At 47.2% G+C, this 12,873-nt stretch overlaps 1 protein-coding gene across 1 annotated transcript in view; it reads right to left on the reverse strand.

Moving 5' to 3' along the window:
* BMP1 (bone morphogenetic protein 1) overlaps positions 1 to 12,873 on the reverse strand; it is a 180,146-nt gene that overhangs the window by 38,630 nt on the left and 128,643 nt on the right. Inside the window, exons 8-12 of the mRNA XM_087875891.1 lie at positions 9,614 to 9,729; positions 5,475 to 5,577; positions 4,630 to 4,746; positions 3,237 to 3,382; positions 251 to 446 (exon numbers count right to left, since the gene is read on the reverse strand). Coding sequence (XP_087732017.1) covers positions 251 to 446; positions 3,237 to 3,382; positions 4,630 to 4,746; positions 5,475 to 5,577; positions 9,614 to 9,729 — 678 coding nt within the window. The remainder of the gene's footprint in view (positions 1 to 250; positions 447 to 3,236; positions 3,383 to 4,629; positions 4,747 to 5,474; positions 5,578 to 9,613; positions 9,730 to 12,873) is intronic.

A 12,873-nucleotide genomic window follows, 5' to 3' on the forward strand; every position in this document is an offset into this window, starting at 1 on the left:
AAAGTAGGAAGAGAGAGAGGAAGGAAGAGAAGGGAAGGAGAAGAAGAAAAGGTGGCAAAATAAAGAAGGGTAAATGGTAAAAGAGTAGCCCCGAACAACTAAAAATGAAAGTTAAAAGATGAATGGAAAATGATGGATAAAAGATTGTACATCTAAATATGTTTATGAGAAATAAAAATAAAAACTTCTTTGGAAAAAAAAAAAGATTATCCAACCCTGCATTGAATAATACAAGCTCTATATACCCTACCTTTGAAGTAGTTAACCGCAAAGCCAGCCTTGTTGATGGACCCATCAGACACAAACCTCATCCATAACTTGTTGGAGGTGCTCTTGATATCATCGGGCCTGTCATAACCACAATACCTTCCAATCACAGGGTCTGACTCTGAACTGCCATCCCGAATCTCCAGGTAGTCGTAAGCACAATTGTCATGGCGCTCGATCTGTGGAGATGTGGAAAAAAAGGGAGGAGGACATGGACATCTTGACAGAGTGCTGAGTTTTCTTTTTGAAAATGTCTATTAGCTCTTGGTGGCACCTTAATCTATTTTAAGCCATGGTAGCGCATGTTGTGGCTCCGTTGCCTGAGCCTGGGCTATCGACAGATGCAGACTCTGAGAGTGAGGGAGAGGAGTTGGCAAGGCCTCCCTCTCCAGGACCCTCCTCTCTGGCAATGCCTCCGAAGGACACCAAAGGCCAAGAGATAGGCCCAGAGCCAAGCACGTCCCCGCAGCCACAGGTGGACAGTAACGAAGGAGATAAGTGCTGGCTGGATCCTTGACAGCGGCGCAGGGAGAAGTGTGCACAGCAGAGGGGAAGACGTGCCAGAGATTAGCTGAGTCACTGGACCACACCCCACAGGGTATAAATGTGGGTGTGGTGGCTGGTTCAGTTTGTGACGAGCAAAAACTAGAAATAATCCATGATCTCTGCGTTACTGGACTTCTGCCTGCCTTGTCGGACTGCATTTGGACTAATCCTTGTATTGCTGAAACTTTGCCTGCTTTATCAGAATGCTTGCAGTCTAATCTTTGTTTTGTGTGAGTAAAGTCTGAATTGGCAGCTAGCCACTGGGTTGCTGCCAGCTTTATTTTCAAAGACTTTGTCGTGTGGCTTATTAACTCCGGGCCGTCTGTGGGGGTGCGTGTGTGGGATGGGGACAGAACAGCGCAGTGGTTAGAGTGCAGTACTGCAGGCTATTTCTGCTGCCTGCCTGCAATTTGGCAGTTGAAATCTCCCCAGGCTCAAGGTTGATTCAGCCCTCCATCCTTCTGAGGTCAGTAAAATGAGGACCCAGATTGTTGGGGGCAATAGGCTGACTCTGTAAACCGCTTAGAGAGGGCTACCTCCTTGTGGTAGTCCTCAGCATACCACCATTCATTTAGTGACTGTTTGTGGCACTAGGAAAAGTGACTTATGACCGTTTTTGGCCAGTAGTGGGATTCAAATAATTTAACAACCGGTTCTCTGCCCTAATGACCAGCTGGGTAGGTGTGGCTCGGTGGTCATGTGACCATGTGGGCATGGCCAACTCAACATCACTCAGGTCGATGGGCACTTCGCCTTAGCTGTTACAATGTAATAAGGGTTAACCACAGAGGCAGTTTCTGTAAGCAGGGCAATAAAGATTAGGCTAGAAACAACACCAGAACGTTTCCTTCCTGCCTTCCTTACAGGATTAGCCCTGTAAAGTGGAAAAAAACAAAAGGAAATTTCTTCCAATAACCGGTTCTCCGAACTGCTTAAAAAATTAAAAACCGGTTCTCCCGAATAGGTGCAAACTGGCTGAATCCCACCACTGCTTACAGCCCTTGCAGCATCCCCATAGTCATGTGATTCAAAATTCAAGTGCTTGACAACCGGCTCATGTTTATGACGGTTGCAGTATCCCAGCATCACGCGGTCACCTTCTGTGACCTTCTGAAAAGCCAAGTCAATGGGGGAAGCCAGATTCATTTTACAACCGTGTTACTAACTTAACAACTGCTGCAGTGATTCACTTAGTGACTGTGGCAAGAAAGATGGGGCAAAACTCACTTAACAACCGACTTGCTTAGCAAGGCAAATTTGGGGCTCAGTTTTGGTCATAAGTCAAGGACTGCCTGCATTCTACTGCTTCTCTCCAGCTCTGCATCATCCTTCCATTTTTAAAGAAAGGGATGTGAGTCTCTTTTCCTCTGTCTCCTGAAGCTCCAGTTATAATTAATGTTAGCTTTCCTCCCTGTTTGCATTTTCAAAAATATGCTCATTCATGTAAATACACACTGAATGCTCAGCCAGTTTCGCTGTGAGACTCACTGTGGCCTTGCCTGTTTATGAATGAGAGAAAACTCAACCCCTTTTTGATATTACGGTATGGTAGCAGTGGTGGATTTCAATTTTTTTTTACTACCGGTTCTGTGGGCATGGCAGGGGAAGGATACTGCAAAATCCCCATTTCCTCCCCACTCCTGGGGGAAGGATACTGCAAAATCCCCATTCCCTCCCCACTCCTGGGGGAAGGATACTGCAAAATCCCCATTCCCTCCCCACTCCTGGGGGAAGGATACTGCAAAATCTCCATTCCCACTCCACTCCTGGGAGAAGGACACTGCAAAATCCCCATTCCATCCCCACTCCTGGGGGAAGGATACTGCAAAATCCCCATTCCATCCCCACTCCTGGGGGAAGGATACTGCAAAATCTCCATTCCCACTCCACTCCTGGGAGAAGGACACTGCAAAATCCCCATTCCATCCCCACTCCTGGGGGAAGGATACTGCAAAATCCCCATTCCATCCCCATTCCTGGGGGAAGGATACTGCAAAATCTCCATCCCCACTCCACTCCTGGGGGAAGGATACTACAAAATCCCCATTCCATCCCCACTCCTGGGGGAAGGATACTGCAAAACCCCCATTCCCTCCCCACTCCTGGGGGAAGGATACTGCAAAATCCCCATTCCCTCCCCACTCCTGGGGGAAGGATACTGCAAAATCCCCATTCCCTCCCCACTCCTGGGGGAAGGATACTGCAAAATCCCCATTCCATCCCCACTCCTGGGGGAAGGATACTGCAAAATCTCCATTCCCACCCCACTTTGGGGCCGGCCAGAGGTGGTATTTGCCGGTTCTCCAAACTACTCAAAATTTCCGCTACCGGTTCTCCAGAACCTGTCAGAACCTGCTGGATTTCACCCCTGTGTGGTAGTCTTAGCGCAAATGTTAAAACGCTGTGGGAATTTCTTCTGATACCTCAAAGGACAGGAACGTGAGGCCAACGTGGTATCCTTCCGAAACAGTAATCTTCCAAGTACACAATTTATTGGGTCGATAGTCATCAGGGTAGTTGGGAGACTGGATGTGCCCGTTGTCTTTCTTCATGTCTCCTCCACAGATGGCTGGAAGAAAAATATTCATTGCATTGATAGCTTTATGATCTGTCCCTGTCTACACACACACACAAACACAGCAGCCGAGGGTTAAGAAAGTACTTGGCACGCACACAGGTCGTTATCTCAAACTTGGCAGCAATATAATCACCGTCTGCCAAGAGCTTTTACTGCAACAGATATAAAATTACATACGCATTGCAAATAGTCCAGCAAAAACAATATCCCTTTCGGCAGCTTCAGACGTTGTTCAAGTGACTAGCCAGAGTTCGTTTTTGTTCGTCACAGAGTTTTACCAGCCACCACCCTCTCTTATATAGTCCCTGGGGTGTGGTCCAGTGACTCAGTTCTAATCCCTAGCACGCCTCCTTAACTGCTGCAACCGTTTATCACGCCTTCGTTGGCGTGCATCCAGGAATGACGGCTCTCCTTCGCTCTCATCCAAGACACCTGGCTCCTGGCTAATCTCCTCTCCCTCGGCCGGCACCTGAGACAGTGCCAGAGGGGAGGGGCCTGGAGAGGGAGGCCTGGCTGACTCCTCTTCCTCATGTTCGGAGCTTTCTTCCTCCAATGAGATAGGCTCAGAGGGCGGGGCCACAACAACAGGTGCCCCCAACACGAGTGATGTAGAGCCTGCCACGCCCACCCGGGCCCTCGAGATCAAACACAACCCTGATGCGGCCCTCGATGCAATAGAGTTTTACACCCTTGTTTTAGACAGAAGGTGCTTAAGAGGAACCATTAGAAGGCATTGTGCAGCTATTCGTTAATTCCCTTCTAAAATGCCTTTTCTGTCATATTAACAAATATTACATTAGTCTACATTATAACCCGTACATTATAACTATAAAAATAAAACATAAGACACACATCCTTCACATTCTATATAGTTGAATTGAAAATCCCTGATATTGCATTAATATTGCACTATACCGTCGAATTCAATATAGTTACTGCTCTGGGATAGAAGCTGTTTTTCAGCCTATTTGTCCTTGTCTTTATTGTCCTGTACCGTCTGCCAGATGGTAATAGTTCAAAAGAAGGGTGATATGATGGACTTTTAAGAATGTTTTGAACTTTCTTAAGGCAGCGGGAACTATAAAGCTCTTCCAAAGAGGGGAGAGGGCAACCCATGATCCTCTGGGCAATGACGTTGACCCTCTGGAGCGCTGTCCTATCTGCCACTGTGCAACGGGCAAACCATACACAGGTGCAGTAAGTTAAAATACTCTCTATGGTGCAGCGGTAGAAGGTACCTTCATAGACTGCAAAGAATCCTTTGCCAACCCAGTTGCTGCTGCTGCGGAATTCGATCCAAAGGCGGCTGTCGGTGGAGAGAATAGAATCCGGGAGTTTATTTCCACAGAATCTACCTAGAGAAAAAAACACACACACATACACACATCATTGATGTGGGTTTATTATGATGATTTATTATTTATTTCACGGCAAAACATTGATTGAAGAACAGCATGTATTTTTGTTCTGATCAGCTAACTTCTTCCTCCCCGATACAGTTTCCTGTAAGTGGAATCTTGGAAGCAGGATCATCTCCCCAAAATTCAAAGTATATTTGCAAACCTGTTTGAATATTAATAGCTCGGGTTGGTAGTTAGGTTTCTGGTTTGAGCTCCGAGCTTGGCAATTTGGTTGCAAACGTTTCGTCACCATTCGAGGAGACGCCGTCAGTGCGTTTCAACTCAAAGCGCACTGACGACGTCTCCTCGAATGGTGACGAAACGTTTGCAACCAAATTGCCAGCCTCGGAGCTCAAACCAACAGCCTAATATTTGTAAAAAAAATAAAATAAAAATGTTACACCTCCAGAATGTCCCAAAGGTGCTTTTTCAAGAGACAACTGGATTTCCTTGTTTTTCTTTGACGACGCTGAAGAAGCCTCTTGGATGAGAAGCGAAATGTCTTCAAAGAAAAACCAGGAAGTCCATATGCCTCTTGAAAAAAGCACACACAACATCACAACTGGGTTCTGCAAAGGGGAAGGAAGCCAATCAATGAGCCTGGGAGATGTTTTGATCGTTAAATATGTTCCTCAATGAGATTTGGCCACATGTACGACCACCAATACGTTCTCGCTGATTACCTCGTAGGGGAGCTTTCCTCCAGAATCCGTCTCTCACCTCCACGTAGTCATACCAACAAAGCCGGCTGCGGTATAGATCCAGGGATGTAAAGTTCAGAATGATCTGGAAAGCAACCAGAGGTTATACCACCCTGAGCAGGAAGTAGGCCCTAAATCGTACTTTGGCATACACTACATATTTTCTATTTCTTTCACGAGTTACCATTTCGAGGAACTTAAGCCACGTTTTGTCAAGCGCCAGAGAAATCACGAGACCCAGATAGTTAAAATGGATATAAAGATTAATCGCAATGTCAGCGTTCCAGAAAACCCCCCAGGTCCAAATAAACAAAGTTTGAACAAAACTTAATTTACTAAAATAACTCAGCCTTTTTCAAAACAAAGGCTGTTAATAAATTTTCTTAACAGCCTACAAGAAACCAAAGATAAAGTAATCACAATCTTACTAAGGTTGGCAGAAAGCCCAGAAGCAATTTGCAGAGAATCCAGACGTGAAGTAGAGTGAACTAAAGTTGTTCCCTACAAATTGCTTCAGTCGGCGTTCCTCCTTAAATAGGCTAAGGGAGTGGCCAATTAGCCCCAAGCCTTACTCTCAAGGAGACCTCCTCCTGAGGGGCCACTCCTGCCTTTTGGCAGCTCTGCGCGCCCATGCATCGAGAAGAGGCTCCTCCTCTTCATCTTCTTCACTTAAAGGAGCTTCTGGAGGTTCTGAAGGCCCTGGCTGAATCCCCGCCTCTGGCACCACATCTTCTCCAGCCTCCTCATTGTCCGACTCAAGTGCCAGCTGCACAGGCTGCTGGCGCAACACCACACCAGCCTCCTTGCTGTCAGAATCAGCTACAATCCGCACAGGCCATTGACGGGCCACAACAAGTAAAGACTCTGAAGCAAACATTTTTCAAAGTTCTATTTACTAGAATAGGTAAACTGGCACATCTGAGAAAACCCGAATCTGAGAGGTCCGGGTTTTACCTCAGTAAATCAAACCCCCCAAAACCATCCCCTCACTCCTCAGTCGATCACATGCTCCAATCAACCGCCGTCCCATCTCGAGACAGCACTCCGACCATTCCTTCTCCAGATGCAGGATCGCCCTGACCTTGACCGACAGGAAGAATGCTATTATGTCTACAGACAACCCCTCTACTAAATCCCCCCTCCTACTTTCCCACACATGAGAAGGTGGCAGCATGGAAGCTTCCGGCCTAATATGGCTTCCAAAGCTGACACGCGAGCTTAAACTGTCGGCAGGAATCTGAACTACTAACAGTCAAAGCAATTTGGCGGCAGATAAGGAATTCCGGGAGGTGGGGGGGAATGGACTTAAGATTTCTTGTGGATGCGAAGGGATCTGTGACTGATGACGCATTTGACCCCTCCCTCAGGCTCAGCCTGGTTCATCTCTTACACCTTTAACAGTCTGCTTTCCAACTCCTAAATAGCATTCCTCTTCTATGCCAAAATGTAGTAAAGTACAAGCAGCCCTGGACTTACAACCGTAAGGGAGCCTGCCCATCACAGACATAAGTCCTGATGACACACTTAACAGCTGTGTTACTAACTTAACAACTGCAGTGATTCACTTAAAAACTGTGGCCAGAAAGGTCGTAAAATGGGGCAAAATTAACTGAACAACTGTTCTGCCCCAGCTCCAGATTCCCAAGGATTGTGACACACACCAACGGTCCTTATCAAAGTTATAACGTACCAAGAATAAACAAAGTTCGGCAAAGGTTGGTAACCAGCCCAGAAAACAAGATACGATAAGACATTTACTCTCCAAAATGCTCTGTAATAATTACACGTTGTTTCCAGCAAGAAATTACTAACTGCGTGCGACTTAAATAGGCTAAGGGAGTGGCCAATTATCCTCCAACCTTACTCTCGAGGAGACCTCCTCCTCCTTAGTAGCCACTCCTGCCTTTTGGCAGCCCTGTGTGCTCGAGCATTGAGGAGAGGCTCCTCCACTTCGCTCTCTCCACTTGAAGGAGCCTCTGTAGGTTCTGAAGGCCCTGGCTGAGTCTCTGCCTCTGGCACCACATCCTCTTCAGCCTCCTCGCTGTCCGATGTGAGTGCCGGCTGCTGGCGCAAACCCACACCAGCCTCCTCGTTGTCGGGATCAGCCACGATCCGCGCAGGCTGCTGGCAGGCCACAACAACAACTGTCTTGCTTAGCAACAGAGATTTGGGGTTCAAGTCAAGGACTACCTGCATGTTCTTTTGTTACGTGTGGAAAACAAGTTGGCTGGAGACATTCCTGAGCCAGACAGTTAAGCTGTGCCAAACTAGCAGTAATTTAGACTCCGTAATCTTAAAAAATGGTCCCAAATCTCTAGGCTTGATTCAGAATTTGCCTGACATGAAGACTTGGATGCTTTTCCAGAAAGAATATTCTTTCCCAAGCCAGAGAAAACAGAGATAATCCCGATGAATTACATTACAGCATCGCATGAGATAGTAAATATGGCAGAAGAACCTAAGGAGAGAAAATGTTAGTTACTGTCTGCTATCTTCATCAAGTACTGACACATTGCAATAGGGGAGTAATGGCTAACCTTTTTGCCATCGCGTGCCAAAAGCGGGGGGAACGCGGTGGTGCTGCGCACACACGTGCCCCCACCCATAATTATATGCACCCCGCCCCCCATGCATGCACACGCAACCCTCCGTGCTTGCCCCGCTTTTGGCACGTGATGGCACGGTAGGCTCAGTAGGCCCATTTTTCACCCTCCCCAGGCTCCAGACCCTTTCTAGGAGCCTGGGAAGGGCGAAAACGGCCTTCCCCACCCCCGTGGAGGCCCTTCGGAAGCCGGAAACAGCCCAGTTGCTGAGTTCTGGTGGGACCAGGAGGCCCGTTTTTCACTCTCCACAGGCTCCAGAGGCTTTCTAGGAGCCTGGGGAGGGCGAAAATGTCCTTCCCCACCCGCCTGGGAGGCCCTCCGGAGGCCGGAAACAGCCTGTTTCCTGACTTCTGGTGGGCCCAGAAGGCCTGAAAATCAGCTGGCCAGCACATACATGCGTGCTGGAGCTGATCTCACGTGCCCACCGATATGGCTCCGTGTGCCACCTGTGGCACGCGTGCCATAGGTTCGCCATCATGGCAATAGGGCATCTGTTATTTCTTCTCCTTACTCGAATTTTGAAAAGATGATGTAGATACACATCTTTGTAATGATGTGGGGGGGGGGAACCCTATGAAATATGCTAACGTAGATTTGAACCCTTCTTCCTATGGTAAGCAGCTGACATCTTGGCTTCCCAATATTACAATAGGTTTATATTCCAGGATGATGAACTGCCTCCAGCTGTTTCTCTGTTTTTTTTCCCCCCATGTTCTCAAAATAGGATGAGGAAACATGATACCAGAAGCAATATTAAAAATGGATTAAGAGAGGAAGGGACTGGGATTATGGGAACCTGATGTCCTCCGTATGTTTTGAACAACTCCTGTCATTCCTTGCTATTTGCCATCCTGACTGGGGCTTATGGGAGTTGGAAGTGCAAAACATCTGTAGTACATTAGGATAATTTTCTCTGCAACAGCTTTTTTGGGGGGGGGAAGAGAAGAGTAGATGTCCGAATTGACAGACCCAGTTTAAACTGTATTAAGGTGATCTTAGGTTACGTTGGTTCATCTTTTAGGTGGCTCTAACTTCAATGGGACACGATGGCTCAATGGCTAAGATGCTGAGCTTGTCAATCAAAAGGTCAGCAGTTCAGCGGTTCGAATCCCTAGCGCCGCGTAACAGGGTGAGCTCCCGTGACTTGTCCCAGCTTCTGCCAACCTAGCAGTTCGAAAGCACATAAAAAATGCAAGTAGAAAAATAGGGACCACCTTTGGTGGGAAGGGAACAGCATTCCATGCACCTTTGGCGTTGAGTCATGCCGGCCACATGACCATGGAGACGTCTTCGGACAGCGCTGGCTCTTCGGCTTTGAAATGGAGATGAGCACCGCCCCCTAGAGTCGGGAACGACTAGCACATATGTGCGAGGGGAACTTTTACCTTTTTTACCTTTACCTGAAGGCAATAATTCCCAAGAGAAAGCATTCCTGGCAAAGAAGACCAGGAAGACCAGCATTTTGTAAAATGGTTTGGATGATTTCACAAAAAAGGGGGGAACCAAACCAGCATCTACCTTTTCCCCCGGTGTGACGGATATCCTCCAGATACAATGCTTGTGTTCAGAATATCCATTGGGGAAGTCAGGTGAGGAGAAATTCCCTTGACTGTCTTGCAGTGTTTCTCCACAAGCTGCAGGAGAAAATGAAAAAAAAAAAAAAAAAGGAAACACAAAAATAAATATACATAAATAAAAAGAGTAATAAAAACAGGAGACTGCCTGAATTTAGGATCTGGCCCCTCCAGCAGCCAAATCAGATGACAAGGCGTCGTCGGAATCTTGCAAAGCTTTCAAGTTGCCCTGAGCAGGAGGGAGGGAGAACTGAAGGGAATTCCATACATTCTTTCTCACCGCAATCAGAAGGAGGGTATTAGGTTTCACAGCCGGCCAAAGTGGTTAATTGGAGAATGTGATTTATGACATGGCCAGAGAGGAGGGGAGAGACAGGGTCATAGGGGAACATAAATCTACGTGGGATCAGTTCTAACTGCATCCAAGTATTGCCGGAATGTTGCTCCTAATAAATGACTATATTTCCTTTGAAGTTTGGATCATGGCTCATGAATTAATTAGGGCATCTTTCGGAAACTTGACAGGTCAGCATCAAGGCTGTTTGAGAGCTCTGAGGGGGAAGAGGGAATGGAGCTGGCAGAGAGAGAGAGAGAGAGAGAGAGAGAGAGAGAGAGAGAGAGAGAGAGAGAGAGAGAGAGAGAGAGAGAGAGAGAGAGAGAGAGAGAGAGGCGGAGCCTGAGCCGTCCATCAGCCCTCAGATGGAGAGCCAACAGCCCCCAGGTCTGGAGGTGGCTGATTAGGAAGAGGAGGAATAGCTGGGTCCAGTGCCCAACATGTGGATGCACAGAAGGCAGAGGAGAGGAGACCAGTGGAAATCTATGGGCCAGTCCTTGGGACGGAAGAGCCACCACTGCTAACGAAGCCCCACCCTAGCTCTGAGGATAAAAGGCAGGGGGCAGAGATGAATATATGTGGCAGACAACTATTCATCTCCCTGCTGGACAGATTTGTTAGCCTGCTGTGAGAGAGAAACTTTTTGCCGGGGCTGCCGGCGCTCCTAAAAAAGGAAACATTGCTTCAACTACAGAGGGTTTGTCGTATTTGGGGAGCTGGGTCAGAACAGATCCCCCCCCAAAAAACATATTCCTAAGGCAATCCAAGGGATTCCAATTTCAGGAACCGAACAAGCTGTTTCTAGAGTTCAGGCATTACCAGATTGTTATGGGAAAAATGAAACTTGTCCTTCTCGAGAATATTTCCTGTCCATTCGGTAGTCTAACTCAGTTAGAAAACTAGGTGTAAATTATGACCACGTGGACAAGATTTGCACACAAATGCCCTTTCTCCAATTAAATGCCAAAGTAACACAAATTTCCACGACGAGAAAACACACAGCCTTGCAAAAGGCACACTTTAGGTACCGTAAATAGTTCAGTTTTATAGATATCAATTTTTCAAGGTCAAATTTCTCCTTCGTAGGGGCAGGATCAACAAAGGATGACCAGCTCTACTTTTCCTCCCGTTCTCTGGAGATTTGCCCAGGCATGGGTGACATACTTTTCATTTCCATCCTATCTTTGCCATTGTGCATTGAGAAAAAAGAGCACGTATTTTCACAACACCAGTTCCAACATCATCTTACTTAAGGTAGGATGCGTAGAGGAAGGATTACAGAATTGCCCTAGTCTTCCTCCAATGAACTGCATCCGCTACTACTTACCGTATTTCTTATCTCTTGTTTGGCTCCTGAAATTGGCTCTCATTTGTGAGAAGTCCCTACCACCACCGCCACAATCCTCCCCCAAAGTATCTAGAGCTTGTTCTGCAGCTGTGAAGGTAACTATGGAAACCAAGGGGATGCCATGTTGCCACAGTGACAGAAGTCGAGACTTGGACAAAGTCAGCGCCATTCTTACAAGACTTTTCATGTTCTCCTGTGTTGCTGCGTTCTTCCTTTTACAGCAAAACAACAGGGGGTCCAGATTCTTCTGAGAAACAGACCCTCTTTCTCTCTCCCCCCCTTTTTTTTCTCCAGACATGCCAGAGCCCCAATTCTACCCAAGTCTTTAAGGTCCATGATGGCACCGATCCAAACTCCCATTCCTTGCAAACTCCCCTCGAGACATAGAAGTCAACTCCTCCTGCCTATCACCTCATCATTAGGTTCAAAATTTTATTAGTTTATCGAAGCATAAGATAGAAAAAAAAATATTTTGGGGCAAGGCACGATTCGAAGTTGATTTTGTGTGCATGTTTGACTTAGTGTTGATTTCTGGTTACAGAAGGTACTAGAGAAAAGTCAGTGGAATTGAAGGAGGCCTAGATTTGCATCATTTGGGACAACTTAATAACTCTAGATCAGTGATGGCTAACCTTTTTGCCATCGCGTGCCAGGAGCGGGGGTGGGTGAGTTGCGCAGGTGCATGCCCACACCCATAATTCTATGCGCCCTGCCCCTGCACATGACCTCCCCCATCCTCCCCCTGCTCCTGGCACGCGATGGTCTCACCGGAAGTTGGCAAATGGGCTGTTTCTGGCCTCTGGAGGGCCTCCTGGGAGGTGGGGAACGTCATTTTCGCCCTCCCCAGATTCCTAGAAAGGCTCTGGAGGCTGGGGACAGCAAGAAACGGGACTTCCGGTCCCACCGGAAGTTGGCAAATGGGCCGTTTCTGGCCTCCGGAGGGCCTCCTGGAGGGTGGGGAAGGCTGTTTTTGCCCTCCCCAGACTCCTAGAAAGGCTCTGGAGGCTGGGGAGAGAGAAAGGCGGGCCTTACCCACCACCACCCCGAGGTCCTCTGGAGGCAGGAAACAGCCTGTTTCCCTACTTCCGGTGGGCCCAGAAGGCCTGAAAATCAGCTGGCCGGCATGTGCATGTGCGCCAGAGCTGAGCTCGCGTGCCCACCGATATGGCTACGTGTGCCACCTGTGGCATGCGTGCCATAGGTTCACCATCACGACTCTAGACTGATAACTTTCTTAACTCTGCCTCTAATTCTGCTTCTTCTCCTATAAATACATTCTAGAGAGGAAATTTGAAAAATGTCTTGGTTCTCCTTTAACTTGACTTTTAATCTTTAACCCAATCTGAGACAATTGTAGTTTTGTAAAGCCCTATTCTTTTAAAAACTCTTCTAGGCTGATTTATGATTTTCACTGAAATACTGTTATATGGACTTTTAATTGTGAAACCTGTTGATTTCTTAGGAAAACATGTTTCAGATTATATCTTGCTGTACGACTGATCTTTGGACAAGAATTTTTTTT

This window comes from Pantherophis guttatus, chromosome 9, assembly GCF_059756535.1.
Source record: "Pantherophis guttatus breed Tessera chromosome 9, ASM5975653v1, whole genome shotgun sequence".
NCBI lineage: Eukaryota > Metazoa > Chordata > Lepidosauria > Squamata > Colubridae > Pantherophis > Pantherophis guttatus.